This window comes from Macadamia integrifolia, chromosome 10 (assembly GCF_013358625.1).
Source record: "Macadamia integrifolia cultivar HAES 741 chromosome 10, SCU_Mint_v3, whole genome shotgun sequence".
Classification (NCBI taxonomy): Eukaryota; Viridiplantae; Streptophyta; class Magnoliopsida; order Proteales; family Proteaceae; genus Macadamia; species Macadamia integrifolia.
The window spans coordinates 22,951,402-22,967,930 of NC_056566.1; the positions used below are offsets into that span (position 1 = coordinate 22,951,402).

The 16,529-nt window shown below is 38.5% G+C and overlaps 1 protein-coding gene across 1 annotated transcript; it reads left to right on the top strand.

Moving 5' to 3' along the window:
- Nucleotides 1–511: 511 nt before the first annotated feature.
- LOC122090992 (TVP38/TMEM64 family membrane protein slr0305) lies at nucleotides 512–13,479 on the top strand (the record flags this gene model as incomplete). Its single annotated transcript, XM_042660785.1, is given in 5 exon segments — nucleotides 512–1,100; nucleotides 2,415–2,476; nucleotides 8,806–8,860; nucleotides 13,013–13,111; nucleotides 13,393–13,479. Coding segments are annotated over 5 exon segments (399 nt in total), but the record flags the coding sequence as incomplete, so codon positions are not given.
- Between the last annotated feature and the right edge of the window lie 3,050 nt (nucleotides 13,480–16,529).

Here is a 16,529-nt window from a genome sequence, read left to right on the forward strand (position 1 = left end):
GGCCCATCAAATTCGAGAAAACATCGTCTGTGGAGAGAATCTGTGGCGGAGACCCGCGGAGAACCGTTAAGGTATTAACATGTGGCGGCAGAGGATCCAACGGTAAGCGATGTTTTGTGAATTTGGGTCTCTTTCTTGTGGATTTCGAGTTAAAATCGTTTGTTCCCTTTCAAACCCTCTGAAGAGAGACAAACTGAGAGGAGGAAGAAGAGAGAGGATCACAGTGGTGTCCGAATCTGAAGAGATAGTAGGAAGAAAGAAGAGTGAGGAAGAAGAAAGAAGGAGATCGTAGAGAGGGTTTCATCGCTGAACAGAGACAAAGAAGAGAGGCAGATTGTTTTGACCCGAAATCCACAAAAAATGAAACCCAAATTCATAAAACATCGCTCGCCGTTGGATCGCATACTACCACGTGTCAATAGGCCAAGGCTCTCCAGGTCTCCGCCACAGATCCTCTCCACAGACGATGTTTCCCACAAGCAAAACCAATCCGAAGTAGCCCGTACACCCGTTGGATCGAAGTTAGAGAGAGAGAGAGAGAGAGAGAGAGAGAGAGAAGCGTTCATGGAGTGTTAGAGTCGCTCACGCGCACAACCTCTTACAGAGCAGTAGATCAGAGACCCTTGAAATCGAAGTTTCCACTACAGTCGCAGAAGGGAATTTTGTTGGGAACGAATCTACACGCAGAGAGAGAGAGAGAGAGAGAGAGAGAGAGAGAGAGAGAGGGAGGAATCAAAGAAGGTGAAACTGAAAAGATTGGGAGAGGAGTAGCAGAGAAGCGATCAAGGAGTCATCAGGCGACGAAATCGTTCTCCTGTTTTACTAGACTGATTTATCAGGAGAGATAGAACGATAGAGGGGTGGCGTCGGTGGGGGCATAGTCTGTTTAATTTGGGATACTAAATCTGGCAACCTTTGAGGGGTTAAGAGCAAGGGCGCCCCTGAAGCAACCGATAACGGAGGACGACGAGGAGGCCTGCAGGCCTTGGCGTCGCAGGTTATCAATGGCGGTGAAATGGGCCTCCGTCTTCAGGATCGCCCTTCTTCTCGTCCTCTTGGGCGCCATTACCATAGCTTGCTTTACTCTTCCCGTCGAGAAGGTATTTATCTGTCTCTCCCTCTCCTGGGCTTTGCTTTTTTCTTGCCATTAGCTCATTAATTTCGTATCGCATGGTTTAGTTTAATGCTTTGTCGGAAACTTTTGTAATTGGGTGAAGTTTTTGTTCCTTACTTCCTCACGCTTGTGAATTTGGGGAATTTGGGGCTTCAGTGATTGAATGAAAATTTGACATTTCTCTTGGTTGGGTTAGTCTTGTTTGTTTTAGTAAATTGCATTATAATGTCATTTTAGGGATTCTTGTGGGTTTCTAACTGTCTGGTTTTGTGACTCATGAAGAAAAAAGACAAGAATATTGGTATGAATTTTTGGACATATAATAATGTGTTGTTGCAAGTTCATTTTTTTCTTCTTATCTTTGATGCTTTCTTAAATTCTTCACTCCGGTGTTTCTTGTTCTTTAGTTGTTTCTTCTCTGTTGATTAATGTTTACTGTCTCAGTAGCCACCGCATTTTATGCCTACTGGTTTCTAGCTTTAATTGCAAATATCAGGTGATCAAGTGCGGAATCATCAGATTTAATCCTTTTTATTTTTATTTTTTTATTGGTAGCTTCTTGCCTTTCCTTAGGAGTGGTAAGTGATAACAAGATGTCCCTCTTTCTGCTAAGTCCAAAATAAATGAAAAACAATACTCAAAGAAAGGAGGTAAATCCATCTAAATGTGAACATGCTCTGTAGACAAAATACTCTGGAAGATGGTGGTTTAGGTGACGCAATTTATCAAAAGATAGAAGGGACTGCAGTAGTGTATCCAAGGGCTTGGGAAAAGAAAAAAGATGCCAACAGATTAACAAAAAAGTACAGGACTTCAAGATATGGAGTTTAGACATGCTGGATACTTCTATTATAGCACTGGTGATGATAAAGCAAATCTCTATAGGCCATCGACCTTTTATGGAGTCTATGAATGTAGTGAAGTTTTGGATACAGCAGATACAGCTATTGCTAGTAATGATTTTCCTTCTAATATGCTTTTAGTCTTCTTGTACATCATCTGATAAGTTTCAGTGGTATATTCAATTATTTCATCAAACCTATTTACATAATCATAAGGAGCATTTGTTTTTTATTTTATTTTTATCGTTTATCTTTTGCTTTGTGTAAATGTTTCCTATAAGCTTCTAATTTTTTGGTTTGCAGCCGTTTCATTTTGAGTAATTATGGCTTATATGTTGAACACGCTACCTTAATTAGAAAACTGTCTAAATTTTTATTCTGTTTCTATTTTTCATTGGCTTAAACCTTTGTTCATACTTCTTCATATGCTTATCTACTAATCAGATTCCATCATGCAGATGTTAAAAGATTTCCTGCTATGGATTAAACACAATCTTGGGCCTTGGGGTCCACTTGTTTTGTAAGTTGTTTTCTGTACATTTTACTTCCTGTGACTGCTCCTTTAGTTAGCATTGAATCACCTTCTCTTTGGGCTTGATGTTCTTATCCCTGTCTGCTGTAGTTTTGGGGTAATTGTGATCCTTTAGACAATATCATTTGATTGTGGTTGAGATCTTTGTAAGTGCTTAGGTAGACGCCATCATTATACTTATACATTTTCCTTGGCTCTGGTGATTGGGATCATAATTTCCAATCGCTATGTAAACTAGAGCAATCCCAGCCTATCCAAATCCTTGAAACCATGACATGGAACTTTCTGGGAACTGAGTTTAAGCTGTAAATGGAGATAATTGTAAGATTACCAACAGCATTGGTGAGTGATCCAACATAGAAATGCTATTATGTTCACCTAAAGGCGAAGAACAAAAACATCTTAGTTCTAACAAAAATGTCTTGGACCTGGTTTCGGTCAGTCCCAAAACCGAGATGTGCTGGATCTTGTTTCGAGGTTTTGACCCTGGTTCGAAATCCAGGATTGAAACTTGGGTTTCTTCAATGGGTTTTGACCTTGGGTTTTGTTTTGGCCGGGCCTGAAACCGAGAACTTGGAGATTTTTGTCAGTTTCGACTGAGATTTAGTTCCATGGATGCATCATTGTCAATGTGATAATGAGTTTTACTCTTGTCAGCCCGTTCAGTTCTTTCCTTCTATTCAAGGTGGAACAAAAATTTTGAGATGGAGTTGATGCGGTTTGTAGGCATGTAAAGACTTGGGATTAAGAAACCTCAAGTTTAGCCAGGATCGCAGGAAGGTAGGAACCAAACCAGATAACATAGAAATTAAATAACTCAATAATGAGACAAGAACTCTGGTTGATGGCTGAGATTGATTGGTAGAATACAGTAGTAAAATATTTTTCAGATTTGAAGGTCAGATTATGAGAGTTGGAAGAATCCTTATGGGATGAGTCTTAGAAACAGCAGAAATAATGGACAGTTTAGGCCTCCAAAACAGAGCAAGGTATGATCTGTCAATGATACAATTACAACAACCACCATAACCTTATCCCAACTAAATGGGGTGGCCGGCTACATGGATCCAATATGAAATAGAAAAAGAAATAAGGCAAACAAAGAAATAAAAGACGGTAAGAAAAGATAAAAATCAGCAGTAAGAGTAGAACAAAATCCAGGAACAGCCCCTATAGGGGATCAACTACATGAGTCTTTGTTCTCCACAGAGGTCTATCAGCGGTCAAACTAGAATCCAACCTTAACATATGCATTTTTTTTCTAGCCACTTGTTGTCAATGGTCATTTTAGGTCTACCCCCACCTCTTCTAGGACCCTCAATATATATCTGGTTGCTTCTCCTGACTGGGGCATCCATAGGCCTTCGTTGAACATGACTATACCACCTCAATCGCGTCTCACGGAGCTTGTCCTGGATCGGGGCCACCCCCACATTGTTTCTAATACAGTCGTTCCTTATTCTCTCTCTCCTGGTCTCGCTGCACATTCCGTGTAACATCATCTCAGCTGTCCCTAGTTTATTCAAGTTACTCTTCTTGACTACCCAACACTCTGCCCCATAAGTCATAGCTGGTCGTATTGCAGTTCTGTAGAATTTTCCCTTGAGTTTAACCGACATACGTTTGCCACAAAGCACTTCCGACGCACTTCTCCACTTCATCCATCCCACTTTAATTCTATGGGATACATCATCCTTTATCTCTTTCTTTGCTAATAATTGACCCCAAGTATTTAAAATAGTCTCTCTTTTGTAGTTTCTGATCAACTAGATTCACAATCTCATCACCCCTCTTGGCCTTACTAAAGAGACACATCATATACTCAGCCTTTGTGTTGCCTATCATAAAACCCCTTGATTTTGAGTGTGATCTCCAGAGCTCCAATTTAGTGTTTATCCCTTCTGCGGTCTCATCTATGAGTATAATATCATCAACGAATAACATACACAATGGTACTTGGTCTTGAATGTCTTTAGTTTACTCGTCCATGATGAGCACGAATAGGTAAGGGTTCAGGGAAGATCCTTGATGTAATCCAATTATAATTGGGAATTCACTACTTGGCCTTCTGGCATCTTGACACTCGTCACCACTCCCTTATACATGTCCTTAATTATATCCCCCAAGATACGGGAGCTACTTTTGTTTCGTAGGACATGCCAAATTTACTCTCTAGGTACTCTGTCATAAGGTTTCACAAGGTCAATAAAGAGCATGTTTAGATCCTTCTTGTGATCTCTATACACTTCCATAAGCCTTCTTAAGATGTAGATAGCTTCTGTCGTAGATCTCCTTGGTATAAAACCAAATTGATTCTTTGATATTTTCGTTTTTTCCCTTAAGTGCGATTCAATGACCCTTTGCCGAAGCTTCATGGTATGCCCTATTAGTTTGATCCCTCTATAGTTATTGCAGTCTTGGATATCACCTTTATTCTTATAAATCGGGACTACAATATGACTTGCTGGTACCTCTATTTGTGAGCTTGCCTTTTGTGCTTCAATCAACCACATTTGGATGGAACAGATCTAAGAAGATGGTCTCCCAACTCTAGATCTCTAGATATGATTTGGAAATCCATCTTTTTTTTTTTTATGTTAGTTCCAAACTTGCTTCCCTCTCCCTTCGCCTTGTAAAGGATTCCCCAAAGAACAGGCTCACTATTGTCTCCCGGGGTCTCCCTTCCATTATTGTGATAGGTGCTTCGGCTGATTAGTTCCCTCTCCCCTTGGCCTTTATGGCCCTGTATCCCCTTCTTTCTCCCTCTTCCCTTTGGGTATCCTGTTTCATCTTTTCTTGTTAATATATTTATTATTCATCCAAAACAAAAAAAAAAAAGTTACAAAATTACTCCCCCCCCAACGTTTCGCAATGTTCTCATCCCGTAGAAGTACTCCACCATCTTCTTTTTTAATACATCTAACGTGATCCAAATCTTTGCTCATCCTTTCTCTTATTTTAGTAATCCTGTAAATATCTTTTTCCCTTCCCTTGTATTTAGGCTATCATACAGGGCATCATAAATCTTATCTTCACCCTCGCTTTCTCCACAATCTTCTTAGCTTCCTTTGTGGCTATGTAATACCTTACTTTATCTTCCGTATTGTTAGTCTTTTGCCAAAATTTAAAACAATCCTTCTTAGTCTTAATGACATCCTGGACCTCATCATCTGATGTATATAAGTCACTTAATGGGCTTATTTTATTGCAAATAAGCCTTGAGTTGGGTTATGTATGTGTTGGACCTTTGATCCTATGAGTTTTCTTTGTAATTGGCCACTTTAATGGGCCTAAAATATGGGTAGAAAGTAGGAAAACGGGATTTAATTCATTAGTTTAGTTAGAGTCCTGTTTTGAGTCTATTTCCTTTGTTATTTCAGTTATTAGTTGGTTTAGGTTAGTTAGTTACCTACTCTATGTTGGAGTTATAGTCCTAGTCCTATTATGAGTTCAAGTCCTGTTAGGAGCATAGTTGTCAAGGCGTCGCGGCGTCCAGGCGGTTTGACTGGGGCCTAGGCTACAATCGCCTTATTGCACTGCATGCCGCCTTGTGTTTTGGCACTTATTTATGCCAAATATCATTTAAGTAAATGCTTTTTACTTAAGATATTATTCATAAATAATAAATACCCCCTATTTGAATCCAATAAAAATAGTTTAAAAATCAAATTCCAAAAGAATAAAAAGTCAACCCCCCAGTCTAAGAAGAAAAACTGGATTTTGGTTATAGGGGCGATTTTCAACTTTTAAATGCTGGAGTTTTTTTCAATTATAAAAATTTTATAAATTCTATCATGTTAAAACATTGCTAAAAATCAAAAGTCTGGTAAAATAATTTATTGTTTTGATATCCATAAAATTATTTTCATTCAGGCAATTTTAACAGCATTCGCGCACTTAAAAATAAGTTTGACCGGAGCATAACTTTGTCATTACAACTCAGATTTAAGTAATCTTATACTTGTTGGAAAGCTGGTTTTGTATTATAACTGATACAAAAAGTCTCATGTAAAAATAATATCATTTGACCAGTCAAACTTATTATAAAACCAGAGCATTTCTCTAAATTTTGATTTTTTATAACTTAATATGATTTAATGTTAATTTTTTATGATTTAATATGACTGAATGTTGATTTTTAATGGCTTGATGTTGCTTAATCTTGATTTTTTATGATACAAGGTATATATAGCTTACTAAATAATGTTAGAAGATAGGGAAAATAAAAAATAACAATTGGTCGCCTTGTTTACCTCAAGGCGTGCGTTTTCTCGCCTAAGCGCTTAGACAACCCTTCACTGTCTTGGTTCACCTTGGCGCCATGACAACTATAGTTAGGAGTGTCTAGTCCCATTTAAAAACTAGCTCCTAGTTTTGATAGGATTGCTATTCTTTCCTCTTTAAATAGAGGAGCCTATGTACTTATAATTTCAGATTTGAAAAATGATGAATTGAGTTAGTGTTTGAGAGCCTTAGGGCTGTGAGTATTTTTTTCCTCCCCCTTTTTTATGTGATTTCTCTCATTCCCTGGTTGGATTTGTGCAATATCTCTGTTCCTGCAAAATCCTTCTCATTTTCTCTCCTAGGTCTGAAAATCAAGAAAGTGCACAACTCTCAAACCAGCCGTCAGAAGCTCTTCATATTTGGGGGTGTTTGTACCCTCTCTGGGCCTTACAATCGACCAAATTTGCAGCTCAATTGGATCCCTACATACTTGGCCGGACCTCTCTCTCTCTAGCTCTATAGCAGGTCTTTTTCTCTCCTATCGGGTTGGGTATATGGTTGATTTTGCTCCTATATTAGTATTGTATCCTTGAGGGTTTATTTGAAGGTCTTATTTCTTTGTTTCCTAGTCCTATTTGTCTTGCTTGGGGTTATAAACTGTGTGATCCCTTCTTATTCATTCTTTATGTTCCTGAATTTGGTTTATATTGGATTTAGTAAAGATCTTACCTGGGATTGGATCACTTGTGATTCGATCTTACATCATCATCCCACCACCAAGTCTCTCTAGTGGTTGGACAAACACCCCGAGATATCCCTAGCACTTCTTTGGCCACATTCTTAATACATGTCATAATCTTCGTCCACATCGTATTAGTATCTCCTTCAAAATTCCATTTTCCCTGTGCGAACATTTTATCGGTGAAAGGTTTTTGAAGAGCACCTTGAAGGAGACCCCATTTTATCTTAGGACATATCTGTCTCTTCTTCTTTTGCTGCTTGGTACTAAAGTACCAATCCAAGACCAGAAGTCTATGCTGAGTAGTGAAGCTCTCCCCAGAAATAACTTTACAGTCTTCCACAATGGTCAATTTGAGCCTCTCATTAGAAAGAAATCAATTTGGCTTGCATGTTGTCCCCTTTTGTAGGTAACTAAATGTTCTCCTCTCTTTTTTTTTTTTTCTTTCAAAAAAGTTGTTTGCAATGCATAAGCCATACGCTATCGCAAAGTCCAGCGCTGAAATCCCTTCTGCATCCCTCTCTCCAATTCCATACCCCCCATGCACCTCTTCAAATCCCCTATGGTCCTTGCCCACGTGTCCATTAAGGTCCCCTCCAATAAAAAATTTCTCACCTGGACCAAAACTTTGTACTAGGTCCTCCATGTGCTCCAAGAATCGTGCTTTAACACTCTCATTGAGACCTGCTTGTGGCGCATACACACTGGCTATGTTGATAACCTTAGGGCCTAACACCAGTTTAATGGAGAGAATCCTATCCCCAATTCTTTGTACCCCGGCCGCATCGTCCTTATGGTCTTTGTCCACTACTATGCCCACTCCACCTCTCACAAAATCGTTTCCCAAATACCAAAGCTTGAAATTATCTAACCCCTTAGCTTTGCTGTCCTTCCATCTTGTTTCTTGGATACATGCAACATTTACCCGTCTTCTCCACATAACATCTATCAACTCCAAACTCTTACCCGTTAGAGAGCCAATGTTCCAAGAAGCCAATCTAATTTTGAGAAGTCGATATGCAATAGTGCTCTGTAAATTGATGGGAATTCTCACATCTGAAAACAGTTTTGAAGTATTATTAAAGCAGAGATAGAAGGCAACAAATAGAGTAACAAAATTTCAATAATATAAACATGCAAGAGAGTTTTGGGTGCCATACATGTAGCTTTTGCAACATTTGTTTTTTTCTTTTTTCTACTAAATGTGTCATTCTTGTATGTTTAATGGTTGTATGTAAAAAATCATGTTGAGGCATAATTGGTTGTCAACGGAATGTTTTGATGCTCTAAACATTAAATTTCTGTGACTTCGATTTTATTTCTTCTGACTGAAAAACTCTTGGAATTTGTGTAGGGCCATTGCATACATCCCTTTGACAGTTCTAGCAGTTCCAGCTTCAGTACTCACGGTAAGAATTGAAAATTTACTCATAATATTTTGAGACATCAAATTTTTCTTGTGTTTCATGTTGTAGGCTAATCATCTATGATGGTATGATCTTTATGAAGTTTAGGATAACTTCAAGTATTTCTAGTTCAGGATGCTCTCATGTTTTCCCTTAATAAAGATGACCTTTTGCTACTCTTCCTTCTTGATATTAAGAGCATGATACTAACCTTGGATTTGATTTTCTTTCTTTATATCTGCAAACAGCCCTCAGTTCTGGCTCTAGAAGATGCATGAATTGATCTCGTATAGAGAATAGATCCTTCCGTGCTTGTCTTGTAGGTTCCATCTTTTACAAGTGAAGGGCAACTAAGGAAAGTGAAAGTAAATTAAAAAAGAAAAGGGAAAGTTTTGAATCACGATTGTGTAACTAAAAGAGCTAGGGGCAGGCCTAAAATGATCATAAGAGAAGTTATGGGGAATGACATGTAGTGCCTAGGACTTGTCCCAAGTATGATCTCAGATAGACCGATTGGAGGGCAAGGATCCATGTAAGCAACCCCATTTAGCTGAGATTTTCCTGTCTTGCTAGTGTGGGGCTTCTTTTCTTTTACTATCTTTGCACTATCTTTTTACTTTCTTTTTTTCCTACTTTTATTTCTCCTTTTTGTTTTTGCATGGATCCATGTAGCCGACTCCATTAAGTTGGGATAAGGCTGAGTTTGTTGTTGATTGTGTAACTAAAAATCTTACAAAATATGATAATTAGTATTTTCAAATAGGTTCCTGATCCCTATCATATTTTCCGAATTCAATTCCAAGAAATTTGGTTGAAATGTGACTTGAAATTTAATAACTAGAATTAGTAAAATTTTTAGTTAATTATATGAACATTGTTGGTAATGACCATTAAAGTTTCAATTATATATATATATATATATAGATATTAGTTTCATTTCCCTTCTTGTCACTCTACTTCCAACCATATGGAGCTATAAGGCTTAACCTTGCCGGAGTTGATTCCCATATCTAAAGTATACTGTATGACATTATCTATTACTCTATATGGGCTCCTTATCACCCTACCCCCCCACACCATCTCCCAAAAAAAAAAAAAAAAAAAAAAAAAAGAGGAAATGTTCAATTGCCATAAGATTGTGCAAATTGTGAATTTGATCCTGATTTTCCTTCAGAAAGTTTCTTCAATTTCAAGCAAGCATCCATAATTATGATTTTTATGAATTTTTTTTTTTCTAGTCTTGAATCTTGATTGTCCTTGGAGTGTTAAGACTCAACAAGAAGAAGCTTAAGTGCTACCATCTTTCAATTGTAACTTGTAAGAGAGGTGAGAATGCATGTTTAAGTAAAGGCGAGGATACGTGGGGTGGGGGGAATGTCTGTTTTAACTCTTTTTGAAGAGAAAATATCTTTGAATACATTTCTTTAATTTCCTTACCTTCTAACTAAGCCTTATCAGCTGATCCGAAATGGTTGGAGTTGTATACATCATACATGGACCATGTTCTGGCATTCCACTCCTAGAGCCATGTCGTATGTTGACTCATAATTCATGTCTTTCTCATCTTTTTGATTTAAGTTATTGTTTGCTACTGTTTCACCTGAAAGCTCGAATTGTTAGGGAGGGGCATCGTCAATCTATACATCCACACTCCCCCGCACGTGTAGTCCAAGATCCCATGGTCCTTGCGCATGGAGCTCACATGGCATTTCTTTGCGTGGCACCGAGGGAAAAGAAGTGTCGGCCCTTCCCCATTTTTGCACTTCCTAGGAGTCGAAAACTCGACCTCCCTGCTTTGATACCATGTTTGCTACCGTTTCACCTAAAAGCTCAAATTGTTGTGGAAGGGTACCGTCAATGTATACATCATTGGTTATTTTCAGCTTTTTCAGCTTTCATTTTGTCCTTTTAGGCTTTAACTTCACCATGTCACTCTTTTGAGTGGTACATTTGTTCCTTTTTCTCATTAAAAGACATGGATACATGTGTTAAGATATGAGGCATTTGGTGATAATTGCTTGGGCTAATCTTTAAAACTGATATGTCAAAATCAGCATTCATTATGGACATGGCCGAATCTGGAAAGTGAAATGAAGTACCCTTGTCACATGGGTCTTCCATCGTTGAAGGGTTTGGCTAAAGTGAGTGAGTTTTTCTTTTGATCCCCTTAAAGATTCATGAATTAGATAAAATAAATAAATAGATAAATAATGGGTTTATCAAAGAAGACACATCAAAGATGGGAGAAGATACAAAAAAGAGATCCCAAACGGTGCTCAGAATAACCTTGAACTTGTTGGGCAGTTAGGAAGAGTCATATTGCGAAGCTATATGTAGCAGAGATAAAGATGGATGGGTGTGCGGAAAAACTAGAAAGGATTAAAATAAGGAATGGACTTATTAGAGCTGATTTGGGAGTTTTCAATGACAAACTTCGAGAAAATAGTTTGAGATGGTATGGTTATGTTCAATGGAGGCCTAGGGATGCAGCCCTCCATTATGGAGGAGTGATATGATTCTGGTTGAAGGAGCTAGGGGCAGGCCTAAAATGACCATAGGAGAAGTTGTGCAGAATGGCATGCATAGTTTGGGTCTTGTACCAAGTATGACCTCGAATAGGGGGCTTATTGGAGAGCAAGGATCCATGTACCAACCCCATATAGCTGAGATTCTTCTGAACTGCTGGGATGTGCTTCTTTCCTCTTACTTCATCTTTCATTTGTCATTTTTCATTTCTCATCTTATTTCTTATCGCTCTTTTCTCATCTCATCCCCCTTTGTTGTTTAGACCTCAGTTTTCCCTACGTTGTTTTGTTTGGATCTATGTAGCACAACCCCATTAAGTTGGGGTAAGGCTGAGTTTGTTGTTTTTGTTGAACTAGGACAAGGCTTTCCCCACCTTTGTCATTGGGGAACATACCAATCAAATAGGGAAGGTTATTGTAAGATATATCAAATAGATAATTTTTTATAAAAAGGAAAATTGAGGGGTATGCTGTAGGCCAAAGAGGGGAAAAAAAAAGGGCATGCCTGGTCTCAACATTCATACCTTACTGTTGGACCAAACGTGCCTCTTTAATAACGGAAGAAATGTTGTCATCATAGTTTCAAGTGTTTCAATGATGAAATACACACACACACACACACACACACACACATATATATATATATATTGAGTTTATGGCTGGGATTGAGAGGTTATATTTTTTTTAGGTGAATAATAAATTCAGTACCAAGAAAAAAGGGAAAGAATATGTAGGCCCCTGAAGGGAAAGGAAACAAAACAAAACAAACAAATGCTTCAAACCCACCATGGGGAGGGGGGAGCAAAATAGAGGAGGGGAGACCCCAGGACACAATAATGAGCTTGTTCCTTGGGAATCCCTAATAAAGAGGGGTGGGGGGATAGACGCAATTTTAGAACTAACGTCAAAGAAGATGATCTTCTAAATCTTATCAAAAGAACAGAAATTTGAGGTCCATCCAGATGTGATTGATGGCGGCATCGAAGGCGAGCTTCCCAGCAATGTAACAAATAGATTTACTTGCAAAAGTTATATCAACTCAGATCCACTCTCTTCGAAGTGGGAGAGGTCTTTTACTCTCTAGACAGCAACTACTAAGAACTTTCTTCCAAACCCTGGAGGAGAATGGATACTCGTAGAAGAGATGATCAGGATCTTCCACTTCGTTCCAACAAAGACAGCAAGCTGGAGGGACATGAATATGCTGGTAAATGAGGAAGGCCTGGGTGGGAAGGGCATTGGAGAGAGCTCTCCAAACAGTGAAGCTGATTTATTTATGTAGTGTTTCCCCAAACTTTGATTTATTTGACAATACCTTGTGCAATGCGACATTTTCTTTTACCATTTTGCCGAGCAGATTATGGTCCCTTTGTTTTTTAGTAACTTTGAATGTCCCACAACTGTTTGTTCTTCTCTTCATCTTTATTTCTGTTTACCTCTTTCTTAGCTTTTAGAGCTTTACTGTGCTTTATGTTGTAAAATTATCAATGTCTATTTTCTTTCCAGTATATGGTGATTAATTTGGAATCTTTTCCCCCAATTAACTTGAGAATGAAAGTGGGTTTCATTAATTCATTCAATTGTTTATCGGCAAATGCAACCAATTTGATACCTTTTCTTACTGTTCCAGCTTGGAGGTGGTTATCTCTTTGGGTTACCCATTGGCTTTGTTGCCGATTCAATTGGTGCTACCATTGGTGCTACGGCTGCATTCCTTCTTGGTAGAACAGTAAGTCTCTTGAGCTTGCTTTCCTGATTAGTCAAATTCTATGCATTAATGATGCTGTAGAAATACCATTTTAGCATAATTACATTGCGATTGGTGTTTTCTTGTGTGGGATACCGCCACTGGAGAAGCTTTACTTGCGGATGCTAACTTGTAATTGATTTATGTATCTTCCTAATTTTCTCGTCCCATTCCCTCTAGAATGTTTTCTTCCTCCTGAAGAGGTCCTTCATGATTTCATGGTTTTGATGTTATATATCTTACTAAATTTTCCCCCTCTGCAGATTGGGAGGTCTTATGTCATCTCTAAGTTAAAGGATTATCCAAAGTTTCAGGCAGTTGCAATTGCAATTCAGAGATCTGGATTCAAGGTGAGTGTGTCATTTTCAGACTTCCTAGTCATAATTCTGTCATAAATCTGACTATTTTTCTGGTTATTTCCCCCATATGTACTGTCTTATTTGCATTCTATGTCATCGTTAATTAATCAAAGGGCCTTTGAATGTGCTGTGTAACTTGGTGATAATTCATTCTGGAGGAATTCTCTATGCCATGTGATTAGTAACCCCTAACAACTTGGATGATAGTTGGGAGATGCATATGTTTTGGTGGTTGATTGGAAACTATTGGTTGCTTTCCAGTAAGCTTTCCATAGGCAAGCTATTCCCATTGACATACACTTGTAGCTGTATGGGTCTTGTGACTCTTGTCCTTGTTGGATATCCAAGAGTTCACTCGATATTGAATTGATAAGCCTTATATATATACCTGTCTAGCAGATAAACTTTAGATGCGTCCTTATGCTTAAATAATTAAAGGAGCTGCTAAATATAGAGGGAACCCAAAAAATAAATTAAATTAAAATAATCCTCATTAGAAATTGAACGACTTGAGCAACTCTGGTGGTCTGCTAAAATATAATTATTTTGCCATATTGAATTCTTTGAGAATGTGAACCAATAAAACAAAGGAGTTTGTTCCATCATTCATTTTCTTAAATGAGATGCACTTCATCCTTGCTGTATAGCCTGATGCAGATCCGAGAGAGTCGGATCGCTTAGGATCCACTTAGACACTCAATGAAACAAAGACAATAACCAATGATAGGTTGTGTTGAAATAAAGCTTCACTAAATGGCAGAATTGTAAATAAATGGAGCTTTAGAAGGGAGTGGCAGAGTTGTAAATAACTTCAAATTTCCTAATGTCTAGAAGAGTCAGATCAAACAAAGAGGACATTAGTGGGATTTAAATTAACTAATGAGGATTGGATAGGTAGCACACACTAAATATGGGACACAGCCTAAGTCATTGGGAGAGAGGGGCAATTCTGGAAAAACATAAATTAAGTAGTAAAATAAAAAAAAGAGCCCACCTTCTTCTCGATGGAGCACCAGGGGCAATAGACCCAGCCCTGTTATCAACAGGAAATCTCAGCATAAGAGAACGATTCAAGCTGTGGTTTCAGACGAAGGTTCTCCACTAGCAAGCCTCTTGAATCCCTCTGTTGGACACCCAAAAAACTTGATTGAAGGAGGAGCATTCAGTGGTCGAACTGAACCTGGCGGAGGAGTAGGTTTTCAGCATGGTTGCAGGTTCAATTTCTCGCCGCAGAGAAAGACCTTGGAGCTGATGCTATAAGGTTTGGGTGGCTTTCAAGGCAGCATCCTTCGACCTTAATCTCAGTCTCAATCGGTAGGGGACAAGGTTCCAGAAGCTTCTTGGGTGTGTGGTATTACCACCAGCAGAGAAAAAAAAAACAGAATCAAGTACCAGGAACAGGAAAACAGGGGAAGAAGAAGAGAGGAGAGGGGAAAGAAACCAGAATAATAAAAAGGATGAAGAGAATGAACAGAGAAGAGATAGGAAAATTTCAGAGGAGGAAGTAGGGGAAATTGGCAGCCATGGTTCTCATACCAAAACTCTTAATCAAATCTCTATTCTTCAAAAAACTTCAAATCTGTCTCTTACTAGTGAATTACATGGCTTATAAAAGAGAACTCAAAGTATTGGTAACTAATTTAAAATGGAAACTAATATAAAATTAGAAGCTAACTAATACAAAAAAAATTGTTTCTAAATCCAAAGAGAATTATATCAAAAGATTTTTTTTTCCTATGTCCATCGTGCAACTGCATCACATCCCTATCTGCAAAATTTATTTACTTACCAGTAAATGGTGGTACTATTTATAATGACGTTTGCGATACAGTATGGGGTATGCGGCTGATGGTAACACTACATCCGGCTCCTAGAGGTTCCGTTATTGAATAGACATAGATTTGGACAATCACTTTGCATCATCCCCCCGTGACTGCAGGTGATAAACCAACCAATTGCATGAACCAAAAAAGGTTATTCTAGTAATCAAGGTTTTAAGTATCCTCCCGTATCCTCCAATACTAACTGATATGTATCATATCTTTAAGGTACTGAAAAATACGGTACCGATATTGAGTAACTTTGTACCATAAAATGCTGCATTTGTCTAATACAATATATAAATTCAATCAAATTTTAAGATATGACTAAAAAATTTCTCAGTTGAATAAAGACTTAGAGTTTCGTTTCTTTTGAAGTGTTTTGGACTAATATTTGAATGGTTTCAGCCAATAGATTCAGTTTCAAGTTGTAATACTGAACTAAAATTTCAGTGACACTCAGTTGTCAAAGTACCTAGACGATCCTAAGTGTTGGAGGACCGCCTAAGCGCTTAGGCGACAAGGCTCTATCCAGGAGCTTGGCTCTTGCCCGAGCACGGGGGCCAATGAGAGTGCACCTGGAAGAGTCAATAGGGTGAGCATCTCCACCTTTCATTGGGAGCAGGGTGGTCACTTCGCCCACCTCTGTGTCTGGCGTAGCCCCTGCATTGCAGGACAATCCTTTTTTCCTCTTTTTTTTTGTTTTCTAAATGTATCCATTATATCTAGTATAGTGAGGGTGGGAGCTTGGTGCAACATCATCGAGTCAGGAAACAACTTCTCCGCATAGCAGGGGCAAGTCTGCATACATTATGACCCTCCTCAAACCCTACAATGGCGGGAGGCTCATGCATTGGGTATGCCCTTTTTCATATCTAGTATAGCAATTATATGAGAGAGAACCCTGCCAGTCTGGTATTGCCTACGCCCAAACACAGGCGAGCACGAAAAGACCATGCCTACACCCCCCGCCTTGTGCGCTGAAGATGCTCCCGTGCACCCTCCCATTGGCCTTGCACGCTAGTTTTGCCTACACCAGATTGGCACGGTTCTTTCTCCTATAATATAATTATGCTTAGAGCATTACAGAAACAACAATACAGATTGAATCTATGCCCGAATTTGCCACTATATCTAGCAACATTATCACAACATTACATCAACACTATTATGTTAGAAACAATATTATTTAAAGGGGGTGGGAACATTTTTTTTTTTTTT